The sequence below is a fragment of the Notolabrus celidotus genome, chromosome 1, assembly GCF_009762535.1.
Source record: "Notolabrus celidotus isolate fNotCel1 chromosome 1, fNotCel1.pri, whole genome shotgun sequence".
Lineage (NCBI taxonomy): Eukaryota > Metazoa > Chordata > Actinopteri > Labriformes > Labridae > Notolabrus > Notolabrus celidotus.
Genome location: NC_048272.1, coordinates 4,073,778 through 4,092,944, shown reverse-complemented (window position 1 = coordinate 4,092,944; position 19,167 = coordinate 4,073,778). Strand labels below are relative to the sequence as shown.

The 19,167-nt window shown below is 37.4% G+C and overlaps 1 protein-coding gene across 1 annotated transcript; it reads left to right on the top strand.

The window, feature by feature from the left end:
- Window positions 1-6,221: 6,221 nt before the first annotated feature.
- On the top strand, window positions 6,222-19,113 carry LOC117823554 (E3 ubiquitin-protein ligase MARCHF9-like). The gene is made up of 4 exons (XM_034698809.1): window positions 6,222-7,827; window positions 12,847-13,002; window positions 15,531-15,723; window positions 18,218-19,113. Exons 1-4 carry the CDS (start codon window positions 7,477-7,479, stop codon window positions 18,535-18,537), a joined length of 1,020 nt encoding a protein of 339 aa, XP_034554700.1. The 5' UTR covers window positions 6,222-7,476; the 3' UTR covers window positions 18,538-19,113.
- The last annotated feature ends 54 nt before the right edge of the window (window positions 19,114-19,167 follow it).

Genomic DNA, 19,167 nt, shown 5'->3' with positions numbered 1-19,167 from the left:
AGAACTCTGCTCTTAGTCTAGGCTTAACTCGGCGCTGGGTCTTCCAACAAGACAATGACCCAAAGAATACTTTAAAATTAGTCCAACAGTTCTTAAAGGACACCTAAACCAAGGTCCTGGAGTGGCCCGTGCAGAGCCCAGATCTCAATCCTACGGAGAATCTGTGGTGGGTGCTCAAAGTGAATGTCCATGCTCAGAAACCACGACTTTGGACCCGTTGGAACAATTTGCATTGGAAGAATGGGCCAAAATTTCTCAAGAGACATGTGCCAACCTTGTAAAGAACTATTTGAAGAGGTTATTGTCAGGTGTGGCTCAGAAAGGGTGCACTATTGACTACTTAGGGCCAGGGGGCTAATCATTTTGGACGTGTCATTTTTACTTTTTCTTGTTTCAATTCATTGCATCAATAAAATATCCAAATCAAACATAGTGAACATTTTGACTTTGTTCTTTTGGAAACGAATAAACTATAAACACTTGTTTTTAATGGTCATTTTCATGGAGAAATCAAGGGTTTTATCTGATTTCACAAGGGGGGCTAAATATTTTGACCTCATATATATATTAGTACATTTTAGAAATGCTTTTCTTCCAGTTTATGTAACTTGTGGGTATGAGTATGCCTACACATAGGCTGTGCCAGACATATCTCATAATTTCTTTGAACTTAATTTCTTTGTTGTAACTTTATTAGAAACAAATAAATATTCCAAATGACAAAAGGTTTGGAGGAAGCTTATGAGTTATAAAAAAACAAACAAAATGAAACAAACATGAAAGAAGAAATTAAATTGATAAATCATACTTTCAATCAGTGGAACATTCTCAATATGAGGTACAAGGAGGAAGACAAGTGTTGATAATCATGAGGGGTTTACTTTTGATTGTAGGTGTAAATATGAATATTATATATGAAGATTTGACGTGTGGGAGTTCACTAGTATAATGGCAGATAATAGTGAATAAAAGGGTAGGATTAGATACGTTTGAACTTCTTCCTACTCCTTTTCACACATGTAAAGTAAAATGTTTCAGTGTTTGCTAATGGAACTGATTGATTTTGTTTCTTTTGTATAACTATTTCTTCTTTTCTACTTGTATTTTTTTTTCTATTTTACTTTTACATGATCGAAATAAAGACATCAAATCAAATCAAATACTATTCAGTATATCAACATAGATATAGAGAAAAAAATAAGGAAATATAGCCCTAGCACATTATGAAAATACTATAAGTGATAATAATCATAATGATTTTGTACAGTACTTATTTATGACGTGTTACTGAACTTTGAGGCAAACTGTGCAGCAGTGTGTAAAAAGAAAACTAGCTTTCTTTCACATTGATTGAACAATCATGACCATGTTCTACCGTGCTTTTATTGAATCTGTTTTGTCCTTTTCTTTAGTCTCATGGTTTGGCCAAATATCTCTGAAGGAAAAGAACTCATTAAACCAGATTGTTAAATGGTCAAGCAAGTTGATTGGTGAGCCACAGGCATCCACAGCATCCCTGTACACTAATCAGTTACAGCGGACAGCCACCTCTATTTTAAATAATACCTCACACCCTCTGCACAGTGATTTGCAGCTTCTTCACTCTGGACGACGGTTTTTAGTCCCAAGGTGCAGGACACAGCGTCACAAGAAGAGCTTTGTTCCTGCTGCTATCACTGAGCTGAACAAGCAATAGCTTTTATTTTCTCACACAGTCAGCCTCCAAATTTAAGACTTGAGCCCAGAATGTCTTATTTGTTCATGTGATTCTATCGTTTTTATTGGTTGACTGTTCTCTGATATGCGCTTTAAATTGAACCTTTAGCACTTTTATCATTTTATCATGTCTGTTCATTTTACCATTTTTAGTGTTAGATTGGTTTTAGGATATTTTTTATGTTTTGCACATTAAGTAGTTTGTTCTGTCTGACATCTATCTTTTAATTTTGTATTGACCTGACATCTCACTGGCTGCAAAACAAATTTACCTACGGGTACTAATAAAGTAACCTGAACCTGAACTTTCGATATATAAACAGCCTAGTTGTTACATAATAAAAACATAATGTATTGGTTTCTTAGTACACACACTCATATTGTCTTATCCACTTCTTCTAAAAGAAAAGAAGAATCAGATCAAACCCCATAATATTGGATGTGTTAAAAAAACAAACAGAAGTTTATTCAAGATAAACATGAACCAAAAACAAATAAACAAAATAGTTAATTAATAAACATGGGAATAGAATGCATAGAAAAAAATAGAGCCTATATCAGCCCTTGTCAAACTGTGGATTAATGAGCCATCGCCTGCCTGACTTTACTCTGTTACATATCCTAAACATGTCGCGATAAATTAATGCTACACAATAAATGTACGCTGTTAAAATTTATATTATTGAATCAGTAGTTGGAACAAAGCATACCACATATCACTAAAGTTGCTCTTCTTATTATCATGATTTAGTGTAAACCATACATATCAGTTTAATTAATTACTACTACTACTACTAATAATAATAATAATTATGATAATAATAATAACTGTATTTATAAAGCATCTTTAAAAACAAATGTTTACAACTGCTTTAACAGTGGAAGCATGGCAGGAAGTCGCAGTATATGTTTGGTAGGCCTATATAATTAATTAACATGAACTTATAATATAGTGTGTACTGCCGACAGATGTTAACAAAGAGATGAAATCAGAAATGGACAAATGGAATGAGCCATTCGATTGAAGCCACCCAATAAAAAAAGTTGATTTCTTGATTGGATTCCTCTTTTGAATGTTCTTTGGTTAACAAGCTGCACACTGCCAGCCAGCTTTGGACCAGTGCATCTCAGAAGAAAAAAGATGAATGGCTGACTTGTACTCATCTATAAATAGAGTCCTTGCTGGTCAATTACTCTTTGTGTGCTCTGTTGTCCGGCACGAAAAAGACCTCATTCCAGTGTCTGTGTTTGTGACCAGAAATGGGGACAAAAGTCATAAACATGTTTGCATCTCTAAAACTGTTCAGTGTGTGAAGAAACATGAACAGTTTGACTCATTTTTGAAGGAGTATTTACAGGTATTGTGAGTAAAGGTACAAGTACTTTTTCATATTAATATTACTTTTTATTAGCTTTTCTTTTTTTCTTTTATTCACTTTCCTTACAAACAGCTCAGTAAAAGGAAGCAGATGAGAGAACCTGTTCAAGCTTTCTCTGCCGCTGCCTCCTCATCTCCATTCTTGGTGTTGCGAGTATAAATCAGCTGTGCTCTGTATTTGGATAAGCAGTTCCTGGAGAGCATTTCTTGCCAGGGAACCATGGATCTATAGCCTCACTGAAACAACAGCGGGGGTGATGAGTTTATAGTTGGGAACTTCTTTGTACAACTTGTCATAGGTTGCCTTGTAAAAGAGCACCAGGTTGTTGAGCTTCACCCTCACTTTTCCCTTGGACCACTTCTACTTCTTGGCTTTGCTTCCAGACTTGTTGACTGGGTCCTTGTCCTTCTTGGACTTCCCAGTTTCCTTTTTCTTGTTCTGCTTAGGAGACATGTATCCTCTACAAGATGTCAGACTGAAAATTCTTTATTTGCTTTTCTAATAGCAGACATTAGACTTGTCATTACCCGAAAAGTAGCACTGCACTCGTTTTCAGTGTTTTGTTTCCCCTGTAACAACATTTTGAAACATGTTACTGGAATCAAATTTATAATGAGCATTTCTTTAAAAATTATTATTCAGTTTGAACATTTGATATGTTGTCTTTGAGCTATTTTTAATTAAACATAGGGTATCTTTTGAAGCCACTCTTTCATTTCAAGTGCACTCTTCAGATTTAACTTTTAAGTGCATACTGTGTACATCTAAGTACAACTTAGAAAGCTTTTTTTTTAGGTGCACACCTAAAATAAATACTTTATAAGAGCATTTAAAGCATGTACTCTTAAATGCACTTATAAGTGTTGACTTTAAAATGCACAATTTTAGGTGCATTTTCTAAATGCACATTCTCAAGCACTTTATTTGAGTACACTAATAAGTGCACTTTAAAATGTTAACTGTAATCATCACTTCTTAGTGCTATTTAAACATTTAAGACTGCATTTTTAGTTGCACACTTTAATGTGCACAGAGCATTTCAAGTGACAAATTTTTTTAAAATGCAGTGCAATGAGGACTGCAACCTCTGTGGGGCATGTAATGGCAATTTTGTGCTCAGGCTATGATGTCAGCGTGATAGATGAAATCAACTCATGGAGAGACAAATGATTGTCTTTTGTCAAGTTTTATTATCAGCACTCTTTGCAAAGAGGGAGACAACAAGTGAACTTCTCTCAGTGGAAGTCAGATGTCTTCTGCCCCGAAATGTGAGCTCAAACAGCATATATGAGAGAATGAAAACAGGTGTAGTACATTGACAGGAAGCTTCTTCCAAAAAAGGTAATATCCTGCGGTCTAACAAAGATCATTGATAGGTAGAATATGTCATCTGCAAAAAGAGGAGTCATGGGAATACAGGAAACCTAACTTCTTATCAAATAAAAGCCTTCTGTTTACGACCTTGGAGAACTGCAACAGTTCCTATCAGTCTTACAGAAGCACAGAGAAACACAACGCAAAACACAGTGATCTTTTTTCACTTAAAAGTGTGCCCTTAAAATTGAAGTATCACTGAAGTGTCTGCTTAAAGGTGACATATTATGCTCTTTTTCATCAAAATATATTGGTCTAAGAGGTCCCCAAAACATGTATTTAAAGTTTATTGCTCAAAAAAACACTTTGAAATCAGATTTTGGTCTGCCTGTAAACCCCTCTTTTTCAGCCCTGCTCAGAACAGGCTGTTTTCTGTGTCTGTGCCTTTAAATGAGAATGAGCTCTCTGACCACGCCCCCTCAGGAAGTGGATGTGGCCTCGGCTCTCCAGCACGTTGATCTAATGTTTACATGTTGGCTGAATATACACGGCTGCTCACAGACCCGCGTTACTTCAACCCCCTGAATCTGATCCAGAATCTGATCCTGACGGAGAGGCGCCTGCAGCAGGACCTTTCTGAACGATTGGTCACAGATTTAGTGTATCTTGTTGTTTTATTTGTCAGTATGTCGACGTGTGTCTTGGTACACAGCTACGAACATAGCTATGTGGCTATGCTAACTAGCGCTAGAACTTTTCCATGAAAAATAAAAATCATCCACTAGATCTTCAAATCTGCAGACGTGGGGAGTAAAACCGACCTTTGTGTTTATTAAGACAGCCTACAACTAGCATGTCTCCCTCCTAAGCTCCTTGTTAGCACACGTGTGTGCAGGTAATGAAAAACGGAGGAGGGGTTGAGTTGTATTTTATACAGTCTATGGGCTGAACAAGCTCCGAGCTCTGACTTCCGTTACAGACCGGATGGCGTTGTGGCGTATGAAAAACACTGAAAACTGAAATGGCTCGTTTCAGGGGGGGGGGTTGTAGACATGCCAGGGACACATATTTCGGGTAGAGAACCATTAAAAAGTCGATTTTGCATGATATGTCACCTTTAAAAAAAATAGCTTTGGAGATGGAGAGTCTCGGGGGAGTTTTGTTTGTTATCTGGTATCACATAGAAAATAGTGGTGGGAGTATCCATTCTTTGGTATTGATATATTGATTCTCACATTCTACTCATTTGAGTATCGATTACTCTAATAAAATATCTATGCTAATTAATAAATTTGAAATAAAAGCGCATGTGTCACTTCTGATTCTTTTAGGGTAACTTACTCCAAAGTTTTGTACCGATCAATAGGCTGTTTTAAGCTTTCCACTCAGAGAATTTAAATAAAGAATGTTAATTATTTATCATTTATGTGTTTTTCTAAATTAATTTCATTGTTTAAAAAAAGGCCACCAAAGGATTTGCATATTAAAGTTGTTAAATGAACAGAATTTGTCATGGGAGTTGTCTTTCAAGCGTTGCATTTTATAATTTTTTTTAAAATCACTGAAAGTATCACCCAGCACTAATAGAAAATAGATCTTATTCTCAATGAGGCTGTCTGAATAAATAAAGATTAAATAAATAAAACAGATTTCACTGCAAATTCTGACCTAAAAACCACATTACAAATACAAAGATTCAAACCTTTGAGTTTATGTAAATTCTATAAAAACACACACACACACGGTTCCCTATTTGGTTGTCTTTTCTCCATCAGTCCATGAATACAACAGCACGTGGCCTCTACGTCACGTGACTATCAGCACCTTGGACAGCCGCCTCTATAAGCGCGCTGCTGTGGACTCCTGATGGAACCCTATGGATGGAACTCATTTCTGCTCCTCTCAGCTGCACAGAAGGAAGGATGCTTTCATAGAGAGCTGCAGCCCGTCACGATGCAGACACATATGTCACTGTGGGAGTTTCTCAGCGCCCAAACAATTACCAATTGAAGTCAAGTTTTAGCATCCTGGATCTCTTGAACACATCACTGCAGCCTGCCATGTGGAGTATTGTCTCACTGACTTATTTGGGCCTTGTTGGAGATGTGATAATGATGATGACGCTGATGATGATGATGGTGAAGAGGTGGGGCTGTATTTAACAGCCAAGAAGAAAGGGACGGATGCAAGGCTCGTTTTTCTCCGAGGATATCTGTCATCCTTCCTCTTCCTGATTTATGGCGCAAAGATGATCGAAAAACAAGAAGCACTGCTAGATGCATTGAAGTATTTTACCGCTTATAGTATTGTGGGTTTTTAAGGTCTGTGTCTGACATTGAACACTGCTGGATTGTAACTTTTTGACCGGGTCAGACCTGCCCAAGGCGGGAGGGAGCGGGACACAATCAGTTTGATCTACCATCAACAAAAGCAAAGATGATACAGGTGAAGTGATGAATGCAAACCTCGAGACAACAAAGGGTGCTCGTCTTTCATCTCCAGTAACTCCACCTTTTTGTGGGTGAATTGGAAACTCGATAGTAAATCGCCTTTGATGCAATCAGTTTTTAATGATTGAACTCTCTCCTCAGTCAACCGAGCTGCTGTTTATCCCCAAGAAGCAAAGACTCGTGCTGCTTTAAAACAACACTCGTGTTTGCAGCTACTGGCAAATACCTGGGATGAAAATGTAGACATGAGAGGATGCTGTTGGAGCCATGAGACTTTAATGTTTGTGCTTCACTCTGTATGGTTTACTGCCTCAATTGAATCCAGAAAGAAAACGCCTTTATCTATGAAAAAGAATCCTTCCCCATTGGCTGGACGGTGGTGCACATGCTATAACAACAGGATATGCAAAGAGCTATGGGCTGATGCAGTAGCCTATCATGTTCCTCGCGTGCTTTTTTGACCAAGATCTGTGTTTTATTGAATAAAAGGGTTCAGATGCTATAGCAATAAAAATAGTAATAATACATCAACAGCACTATGTATGATGGACCTGCTACAGTCAAGCTGAAGGCTGACTCTCGGAGCAGCTGTGCCTGTCTAGTAAAGCTGTTAAAGAATGTTTAAGTATCGGATCCGGATGTTTTTCAATGAACTCAAAGTGCTGGTACTGATGAGATCCGGATCCAGCAGGAGAACTGACACAGGCACAGACCGGGACACGCAGACCAGGATGAGAGGGCTTGCTATAGGGGGCTGTGGTTGTTCGCCCCTGACCTGCTCTCACCGGGACGATGAGGAGGAGTATTATGGCTCTGACCCACGGCCACGCAGCATGGCTTGTGAGGAAGAAGCCAAACCTCAGGGAGCAGAAGGAGGTGGAGGCCTAGAAGCAGCTTCCCTCGCGAGTCTGTCAGAGTGCGGGATGCGATCCCCGCAGTGCCGGATCTGCTTTCAGGGGCCAGAGAAGGTATGATTAAATACTTTAAGTGTTATTAAGGGTTCTTGTGTTCAAACAACAGGGCCAGCTATTCAACCTGGCAAATTGGTGTCCATAAGAGGCCTGCAGAAACTTCAGGACTTTAGGTGCTCACAGGTTAATGAAGCCTTAACACCACGTGGTGCTCAGAGAGGGGAGTGAGTTCATGCAGGTCAACCTCAGGACATGCTCAGAACTCCACTGCTGTTTGAATCAATCTTAGCTCCTGCTACCATGGAATTAAATGAGATAAATGTGTCATGTAACTTAGGTATGTTTCAGGAAAATTACTGTCATGGGATATGGTGTACAATCATTTTATGTCTGCAGTAAACAGCTTGATGCTAACCTTTTAATAAGCAGGTTTTCAGCCTAACATGTAACTGCAGCAGTCAGGTGTTGCACTTCCATTGTTTGGGGAATTCATAGAGACACATTTTAATAAGAATCATTCAAATTGAAGCTGCAGAGGCTGAGATTTCTTAAATTGTTACTCACAACGAGGGGCGTCACCAGGAATTCTGGGCCCCCTGAAAAGATATCTCAGTGGTCCCCATCACCACAGCCAACCCTACAGAATATAACATTGCTGCTATAATAATGTTACAATGTTACAATGCCATTTAGCAGACGCTTTTATCCAAAGCGACGTACATACGAGAACAAGAACAACACAAGCAAAGATCTAGACAAGAGGAAACAAGATCAGTAAGAGTAACAAAGTGCTTCATGTCAATTTAGGTGCAGGTACTGCCAAGCAGTGTAAAGGCAATGCACAAAAGTAAGTAAGGATTATCATTATTATTATTATTATTATTTTCAAAATAAGGAACATCTACAATGAGCAACCAAACAGTTCAAGACCTTCCATTATCATCATGGAAGGTTTATTTGCATGATACAAAAATGTATGCTTAAAACTATCCTGGTTAACTGACTCAAATCTAAGCTACATATTAATATTTTTTACAATTTCTCCAAATGTAACTGCACAACTGTCCACCCTTTTAAACAAGATTATTTAAAGCCAAGTGACTTGTTGAATAACAACAAGGGGGCATTATTTAGTATAATCTAACTTCATGAAGTCAAAGAAAACTCTAAAAACATACAGTTTACTTTCAATCAGATTCAGCCACACTTAATGCTATGAAAATATGACAATTCCCCACTTCAGGCATGAGACGCTCATCTCACGGAGCCGTGGAATTCTGAATTTGTTTATTTATTCAGACAATTTTAGTTATCTTATTGCAGTTATAACAAAACAAAAGAAAAGTGTAGTAGAAAACACATTAAGAGCCCCCCCCTCCCCACTTGTGCCCTAGGTAGTCAGTCCTACCTTCCCCCCCAACTACGACGCCCCTGCTCACAAGCATGGACCAAGTCCCAAACATGCAAACAGACATTTCCCATAATGCAACTAGATGGCATCTCTTTGCAAGTCTGTCCCAGCTTTGTCAATGTCTGTCTTTGTAGTGCAGGCTGTGAGTAATAGATGTGCAGTCTCCAAGCTGATTACCCTGATTATATCACTATGACATCAGGGTTATTTTCTCAGACATGGCAGAGTTTCTCTAGAGCTACAGAAGGCTCTATACAACTGCATTCTTGACTGAGTGGTAGTCCTGAAAACCAGTATGCAGATGTAATTGTATAAAATCAACGAAGTGCCCCTTCAAACAGCTTGCAAAGTGCTGTATGATTTGCCGTGGATGTTGATGGTGCAAAATGTAAGAAAAACTTTTAACGACATGGTGATGTAACTCAACTGACAGCTGCATTATGGCACTAGTGTGTGGAGATAATAGTCCAAAATTTGGCTTTTCATTCAGTGCTTGCATACGCCGCTGAATGCAGGATGAGCCGTCAACATTTCCTTTGTTTTCCCAAGGAATAAAAACTCCAGTATAATTAGGAACACCTACAGGGGAACTTATTTGATCATTGTTCTGCAAGATATGTGATTAATGCAAGACTTTATTATGAAATATACACATTTTTAAGGGTTCTTTTAGTTATTCACTTTAAATACATCCTGTTATAAAAGGTCATAGTGAAGATATAAGTTCTCCAAATCAATACCAAGCTGTCTCAAATATTTCAAGTGTGCATTAAGTCTGCTTGGACATAAAGGAAAAATCCAGAATGACTTTGACTTGAAAAAAGAGACTCAATCTATCAACCGAGGTCTTAAAATAACAGTGAGCATATAGAGGGCATCAGTTTAGAACTGGCTGGGGAGCAGGAGTGACTTTATATTTATCATGCAAAACAATTAAGCCCTATCCACAGTAACAGTCACAGAATCTGATCCAGGAAGGGAGGTAATTTAAAAAAAGAAGAAAGAATTGTTTCTGAGAATGATTCCTCGACATTTGAACTCTATATCATTCAGAGGGATTTCAGTGAGAGAAGCATTGAACCTTCAGTCATTCCCTTACCTGTCATGAAGGCGACACAAGGTACAGCATAAGTGTGTATAAGTGAACATGAAGGACATCAGGCATTATATGCTTTGCATCACTCTTTTCAAAGACGTGGAGGTTTGAGCACGTCAGACGAAATCAACCTTGAGGAGTCAGACTTTGCCGGACGTCTCAAAGTTTTTTTAGTCCCCCTCCAGATATCCAACTAATTAAAGACCTAGCACATCACCTAGAGTCAGACGGGAAATAAAATGAGATGTGTGAGAGTGTTGTCAGTACGAGGGCCTCTGGGAGTCTCACACTGACAACAAAAACCTGAGCCAGATGTCCTGTGATTTCTTTTGAGGCTGCAGCAAAGTGACAGAGGAAAGGAAAGTTGTATCCAGATGAAGGGGTTTAGCTGCAGATTGTCAACTATATCAAAACAAGGAGCGTGTACACACTCTCGTTTTATTACATTTTGTTTCATTTATTTTCTGCAGCTCAAGATTTAAATGCACGTGTATGCTTTAGCTGATTATGTGCAAAGTGGCGAAGTTAAACTCAGAGAACATGATGCTTGAATCACTTTTATACTAACAAGAGGAATGTGTTTTTATTTTCCCAAGTAGCCAAAAGAACAATAAGTGAACTATCGGAGGCTTCAGGATTTCTGGACTGCATTGACTCAGGCTAGTTCTGTAAGAGCAGATCATTAATCCACGCATGTCATCCTAAAAGTCCATGTGGCGACCAGGCACGCCGCTGCAATTAGATTAATTTATGGAGTTATGTTAAAGAAACTCTGAAAACCCAGCCCCCCCGCCATGAATGAACTGTGGCTGCAACAAAAATACTGCAGAGATATGACTACAAACTGCTGACAAGGACAAGTTAACACTGTGAGGTGACCTGAACAGGCAGAAAATAATCTACATTTCAGAGTGGCCGATAAACAGCAACACATATTGTATTCTCACAAAGAACTGAGCGAACATATCATGTTAAAGTCATATTCCTAGAGCTATTTTTAGCACATATTCACACATTATTTCAAATATACAGAATAAAAACAGACTGATGTCCTATATTTTTGTTAAGTGAGGCTTAGGTTTGTTCCAGTGAATTAAAAAGAAGCATAAAAATAGCTGTGATCTGGCAGGGAAAGTGAACACTAAGTGTAGCAGAGATGTGGGGGCTTTGATCTCACCACCTGAGCTTCTGTTGCCAACTAGTAACAAGGCTCCGAGAGGAACAACAGTGACTAGAGATGACTTACAGCCTCATCAGACTTCAACTAAAATGAAAAACAGACCAGATTTTCCCTGAACAAAGAAGTGACAGACAGAAAAACATATATGCATGTTTATATTTAGAAAACGGAGGAAGATGTAGATCAACAAGAAAGCTGAAAGGAACAGCAGTATGATCTCAGTGGATTCACAGTATGCAAAGCTTGAATGGCAATACTCTTTATTATACAAGAAAGCTTCATGCATTAATAAATCACTGCTAAATGATATCTTACATTATTTACAGTTTGTCATTATTATTCAGTGTCACCTTAAAGCTTTTCATCTCTCAGATATGAAAAATAAATCATACCTGCCTTCAGAAAAGAATGTCAGTTAATAAGTAAAACTAGGCTAATGTCATATTCAGTTTACCCAAAGTATTTCAGGTGACATCAACAACATCCAGAAAGTACAAGCCAAAAACGTCTTGGTTGACAGTTGTAATTTATTGTAATCTGACACCAGTTTCAGGACAAACTTTGAATGCATCTCAAAAATTGGCCACATTTAACCCACTTATGTCTTCTGTTGTTCTAATTTTCTCAAAATATTTTCTAATACAATTCTTTTCTTTTTTTTTTTTTTGTAATTTTGTTTTTATTCGCAACCATAGAGCAATTACAAACATTTTGCTTTGTGCTTGTTTTGACAATTATACATCATCAGAATTCTGGTGAAACAGGTCAGCAAATGGAGTGGTAGTAATAATAGTTTAAATAATAAAAAATAATTATACTAATAAATAAATAGAAATAAAGTAGAAATAGAACAATATAAAATAAATAAATAAAAATACAAACATAAATAATATTAAGAATGTTAATAATGTCAAAATAAAAATTTAACAATATCTAGGTTTAAATCAACTCTCATCAGATTCATCAATTACAAGTAATGACAAAATGAGTAAAATACAATAAATAAAAAGATCATGAAATAATAATCAGTATGGAAAATTACACTTTTTTTTTCTTTTTTTTTAAACCTGAAATTTCTCACCTCTAAAGTGGATAAATGAAATAACATTTTCAAAAGAAGGCACATCGAGTTCCTTCCCCACTAGTTGTGTTTCACAGGCATCAATTGCTGTTACCAAATCGAGTATAATACAATTCTGACATCACTTCAATGTCATTATGTACAGTTTTTACTGTCAGGGCTGGGTTGTACAGATCCTCATCTTTAATTCTAATTCTGTCTTTCCTGAATAAAATCCATAAAGCAGGTTGGTTCAACCACAGTTTAGAACACCGGGTCTCCTCTGTGAATGCCATGTGTCAGTTGCAGCTGTGTTTTGTGTCCTCTAGGGGGAGCTGTTGAGCGCTTGTCGCTGCGCCGGCTCTGTACGCTGCACTCACCAGTCCTGCCTTATCCGCTGGATCAGTGAGAGAGGCTCCTGGAGCTGTGAGCTCTGCTACTTCAAGTACCAGGTCCTGGCCATCAGTACCAAAAACCCTCTGCAGGTACAACCCCTCACTTGATCTCTTAATCTCTCTTTAATTGTGTTTAAAATTCACTTTGGAAACCAAATTGACTGTGTTGCAAATATTCAAAGGAAGTATGAGAATAAAGTCAAGAAAAAAGTGAGTTACATTGTTGGTCTTTGATCATTTTGTGTATTTTATAGATCGTTAGTTTACACATTACCAACACACAGGCTCATTGGACTGGTTCAGTTTTAACTTGTACTGAAGCTGAAGAACATCCAGTGTTTCTAAACACAGTTGTATTTATCTGAATTGGCATTTCTTCAGCTTTTTTGAATAACTTTTTTTCTAGAAACTGCTTGATTTACACGAAACAAAGAAGATTTTAACGTATTTAGTAATGACACTCATTTTCCTCAAAGCCAAGAGAGGTTCATTATTTAGACCAGGGGTGTCCAAAGTATGGCCCGGGGGCCAATTGCGGCCCAAGGTCCATTTATTTATGGCCCCAAGCTTCTATCTTCAATTGTGTTATTTATAGTAAAGAAATTAATCACAGTTTCTTTCTACAAACAAAACTAAAGTATATCCAGAAACATCTCAAAAAGCTTCACATGGACTACCTGTCTAAAGCCAAAGTTCTGGGAATTCTGCAAGACGGCAATAAAGTAGAAACACAAGGACTCTTAAAGTTGACAGGTTTTCAAATTAATGTTTTTATCATGATGTGAAAATGTTCTTGATGAACACTAAAACTTCAGAAGACACAAAAGAGGACACAAGACAAGATCAAAATTATGAAATTGTGCAGAAAAGGCAAAATTAGGTGCATCAAAAATGTTCAGAACTCAGCAAAATAATTATTTTGTTCTAAAAATGTTGCCTGCTTGTCAGAAAGGTCTTAAAAACCACATAAAAAAGAAGTGTGATGAAATCTAGATCATGATCCTGCCATAGGAAAATAATGAAACAATATTTTTCCCACATTGCCCGACCCGTATGAAAAACATTTTCCTCCAGAAGAGGATAACGTTTGCTCATGTGTACATGGCTTGTGGAGAAGTGACGACTTCCTAGTTACTGATTTATTGAGACAAAATTTAAAATGATTGTTATTAAATAAATATTTCATATATAACTTTTGGGATTCCTACGTCTCAGTAGGAGCCACTGGCCCTGAGGTATTCTGACAACATCATATGTGGCCCTCTTTGAAAAAAGTTTGGACACCCCTGATTTAGACTGTTCAAAAGTGCAGGGTAAATCTTAGCTTAAACACTGATATGATACAATACAAGATATACAATACAATGCGGTGCAATATGATACAACACAGCACGACATGTTTTTGTTTTTTTTCTCTCTCTTTTTTTTTTTTTATTTTATAATTCACCAATTAGTGTGTAAACATGAAGTCGATACAGACATACTCACAAGTACAAACATTACAAAACAGGGAAGGACAAATTTATACAGTTTATGAAGAGAGAGAAAACAGAGGAGAAGAGAGGGGGGAGAAAAGGAACCCAAAACAAAACAAAAACAAGAAAGATTAAAATAAATTAAAATAAAATAAAACAACAACACAAAAAAAAAGTTAATACATAGAGGGTGGGGTCTGTTTGGGTGTATTTTAGGAAATTCTTGCAGAATGGGTTTGGTGTTATATAGTTTGGTTTTTGTCTGGACTGGATTTGATTTGTTTTGATTTGTTTTATGTCATTATTTCACCAGCAACAGCACGATATGTTACCAAATAATACCATTCAAAACTGTACTATACAATACAAAAAAGAACAATATGATATGATCTGACACAATACAATATTGTACTGTACGATACGTTAGGGGACGATACGATACAATACAATATGATACAATTAGGGATGCACCGATCCTACTTTTTAGGTCCTGATACTGATACCTGGGCTTTGGTATCTGCTGATACCGATACTGAATCAATCCGATCCCAGTATTGATTTAACAATCTGTATTCCTTAATGTGAAGATAAAACTAAGAATAATGTTTTGGCAAACTTCAGGCTTTTCTGACTTTGAAAACCACAAAAGAAGCGTGACATGCACCTAAACCTCTGTAGTTATCGTCCATCATGCTCTGCAAAAATGCACAGACCGGCTGGTGCTGATGATGTAGGTGACGCACATGGCTATTTTAAACACAGAAAAGCATCCTGGGATGAATAGATCTCCCGTATGGATCGGCCCTTTATATATCGGCCCTTTGTCACTGATATCCGATCTAGCTTTTTGAGTCCGATCTGGCCGATACCAGGATCGGAACGGTGCATCCCTAGATACAATACAGTATGATGCGATACAATGGGACATGATACGATATGATAAAATGCAATACATTAGGATATAATGCAATATGATTACTTTATACTATTAAAAAATCACTCAAGATATACCTAGTGAGATAAATGTATGTCTTTTGGTGGGGTACACTTTTGTCAACAACTATTGTAGTATCCTACTTAAGTACATCACATACAGAGCATTTTTTTTAGTTCATGTTTTCTGTTTCTCTCTGTGTTTCCTAGTGGCAAGCCATTTCTCTGACTGTGATTGAGAAGGTGCAGATTGCAGCTATCATCCTGGGCTCTTTGTTCCTTATTGCCAGTATCTCCTGGTTGGTGTGGTCGTCGCTCAGTCCCTCAGCCAAATGGCAGCGGCAGGACCTTCTCTTCCAGATCTGCTACGGCATGTATGGCTTCATGGACATGGTTTGCATAGGTGAGACTCACACTCTGAGGCTGCCATGTCGTGACATAACACCTGTGGTTTGTCTTAAATAGGAATATGTCTCATAAAGTTTAAGTTTAAAGTAATTTGGCAGAGCACTTTGAGTGAACTCATCCGCAATATTTAATCAAATTAATCAATTTCACAGTATAACTATGATAATATAAAAATGCATAACTCAAAGAATATAATCAGTATTCATTACTTTAATTAAATATGTTTGATTGATTGCCATCTAGAGAGAAGTGTTGAAGTACTCTAGGTGGGTCTTGGTCTCAAGAGAACTTTTTAAAAGTCTCAGTCCTGTCTAAGAATTTAAAGCATTTTTACTCTGTCTTGTCTTGGTCTCTGAATTTTAAATCAAGACAGGTCAAAAACCATCACGAGAGGCTGTTTTCACAACATTACTATGGTTAGAAAAAAGATTCACCATTCTAAAACAAGCAATACCTTCAATTCATTTGTGGTTTGATATTTCTACCCCTGGTTGCAGCCGCAACCTTCCCAGGGTTACTGTCTAAGTGAGTGACACGCACAATTAGGAATGGATGGAGATGACAGGATGAGAGGCTGTGTGTATGCTTGGGACTGGAGATGTACGCAAACTCTTCTGTAATTAAGTTTGGTTTCTAAATCCATAAGGAGTTTATCTGTAAATCGACATGCAAACAAAAACACTTGGCAGTGTGCAAATTCTGCAGTGCTCAGCTCACAGATACGGCTGGGACCACATCAGACTTTTACCACTCTTCTTATAGTCAAACATATCTCATTACACTTATTATAAGCCACATTCACTGGATAAATCAGGTTAAACATTTCATTAGAAGATACAGAAGGCTATAATAAGACATGGACTGCTTGAAATGAGTAAATGTAACTGCCAGTGCATCAAGCTACATTTACTTCAGTTTCTTCAATAAAGATAAAGACCTTGTTTCAAGAAACCAAATAAATTAAAATTGCTTGCTACAATGGCAGCTTGTTTTTGTTTGTTTTTTGCACATTCCAAGCAATACAGGTCACATTATTATCTTTATTTATCTTTATTTATATAAGATAAGAATTAAAATGAACACACCTGCTAATATTTAAGACTTGTTGCATTGTGTTGCTTTGAAAACAAAAGTGCAGAGACCTTGTTTTTTTGCTGTCACACTGATTTTAAAGCAAACTCAAATTAAAAAGAGAACTATTTTATTGTGTTCACTCTCAAAATGATGTTCTTTGATGTTTATGGTCTTGGTTTTGTCTCGTTCTTGCCCAGCCTAGGTCTTGGCCCTCGATTCCTAAATGTCTTGTCTTTGTCTTGTTCTTGGAACACTCTGGTCTCATCTAGGTCTTGGTCTTGGTTGAGCATGCATAAATGTGAAGTGTTAATGAATCAATTATATTGTAATATCCCACAGGTTTAAATACAGCAGTCCTGTGAATGAAAATCTTTGAAATATTCTTGCAATTAGCACTAAATTAAAAAGTACCTGGGAACTAGCATGGAAATCATTAGTACATTTAAGAGCCCTAAATAAAGTGTTACTAAGTTGGTTTCCAATTAACACATCTTCTACTCACCTTATTAACACGATCAACAACTGGCTGCAGCCCTGCAGGCAGCTCTGTGAGTATGAACTCTGGCACAGCAGTGCTTTGAGATTAGTGTCAGCACGCTAACATGCTCACAATTATGTCATTAGCATGGTAATGATAAGTGAGTATTCAATGGATAGTTAAGGGCATTAAATACAAACACAGTTGAGATTGATGGAAAAAATCCTGACTTTTGCGAGTAGAAGTCCTGATGATGAGGCGTTAGAAAAGTCAGGGGATTATCAAAGGTAAAACAACTGATCCTCATCTGTACAAGATTTCAGTTGCAAAGCATTCAATCGTTGATATTACAATCAAGACTACAAATCTTAAAGAAACAGGAGTTTGTTAAACTAAGGAGATCTTTATCCTGAGTCGTGGATTCACCAGTTGGCACCAGAACCAGTTTGATTTTTGACAAGATGTTTCACTGAAAATGTCACGGTGCTGAAGATGCTATGGAAACAAAACATCTGAAAATTATGAATGTTTGTTGAAATTCTCAAATTGTTTGAGTTACAGTCAGGACCAACGTATCAACCCAATCTACAAACTAAAGAATAGACCCATGTAGCTAATGTGGTTAATTGTTTGTGCAAAATATAAATGAAATAATACATGTGAGCTGCACACGTGTGTCTGTTTTGTTTCTGCCTCTTTATTTGTTGTGAAAGGATTTTACCTGACACGTGTTTCTTTGACAAAACATGAGTCCAAAACACAAACAAGTCCTGTATATGTAATCTTTTTATTTTGGAGTACATATAGTTCTTATTAACTCTGCACCTCTTGTACCATTTAGCACTTCCTGATTCAAATTGAAACAAACAAGCGTTTGTCTATATGTAACCTTGTTTCCTGCCCCCAACCTCCCCTGCCCTTTGTCCTTTATGCCCAGGCCTTATAATCCATGAAGGATCGTCTGTTTACCGGATCTTTAAGCGCTGGCAGGCGGTGAACCAGCAGTGGAAAGTGCTGAATTATGAGAAAGCAAAGGACTTGGGTGACCCCATCAGTGCAAGCAGTAAAGGCGCTGGCCGTGTTGAGAGGAGCTCCTCTCACAGCGCCACAGGCAGCACACAGAGGACAAGTCGACATGTCAGGACTATTCTCCATCACCATTGTGGCTACACTATTCTGCACATCCTCAGCCAGTTAAGACCCAACAACCTGCACAGTGCCAACCAAGAGGTGGTCATGAGGGTGACCACAGTATGAGGCTGGCTCACTCAGACACAAGTGCTCCGATGCAAAAGAAGGGGATCAAAGTATTGATTAGGATTTACTAATAAATAATCCTAATCTGCCACAGTAACACTGCCAATAAACTTGTAGTCTTAAATGTGTTTGGTTTTTTCTGTTGGATAATCTCCCTGAGCTCAAAGTGGACGACATAAAATGTTTTGGGATTTGGGTAAAGGGAGAATTATGCCATTTTAATCGGGTTTTTAAAGACATGATTGTGAAAATATGAGAAAAGAGAAACAACTTTGAATTTAGAGCTTTTTTAAAAATATGAACGGTTTTTAAACACAATGAAAATTTTACAAAATGTCATTGAGCTTAACAGTTTCACTTGAATTTGACCCATAATGCAGAGATTGATGGTGGAAATGATTGTGCCCCTCTAATTTATTCAACATGTTTGAGGTGAAGTCTGAGGTTGTTATTTTAACTTGGACTTTAAATCATTGAGATACAACACAGTTGATAAAAAAGAACCCTTAAAGTACAAGCTGTTTTGTTTTGTTACAACATTTTCATGTTTTGTAATAAAGAATTTGTTGATATTAGAACAAAACTGATTTTTGTGTTGTCTTGTTTTTCTGCTAAAAAGATTGATCGAGC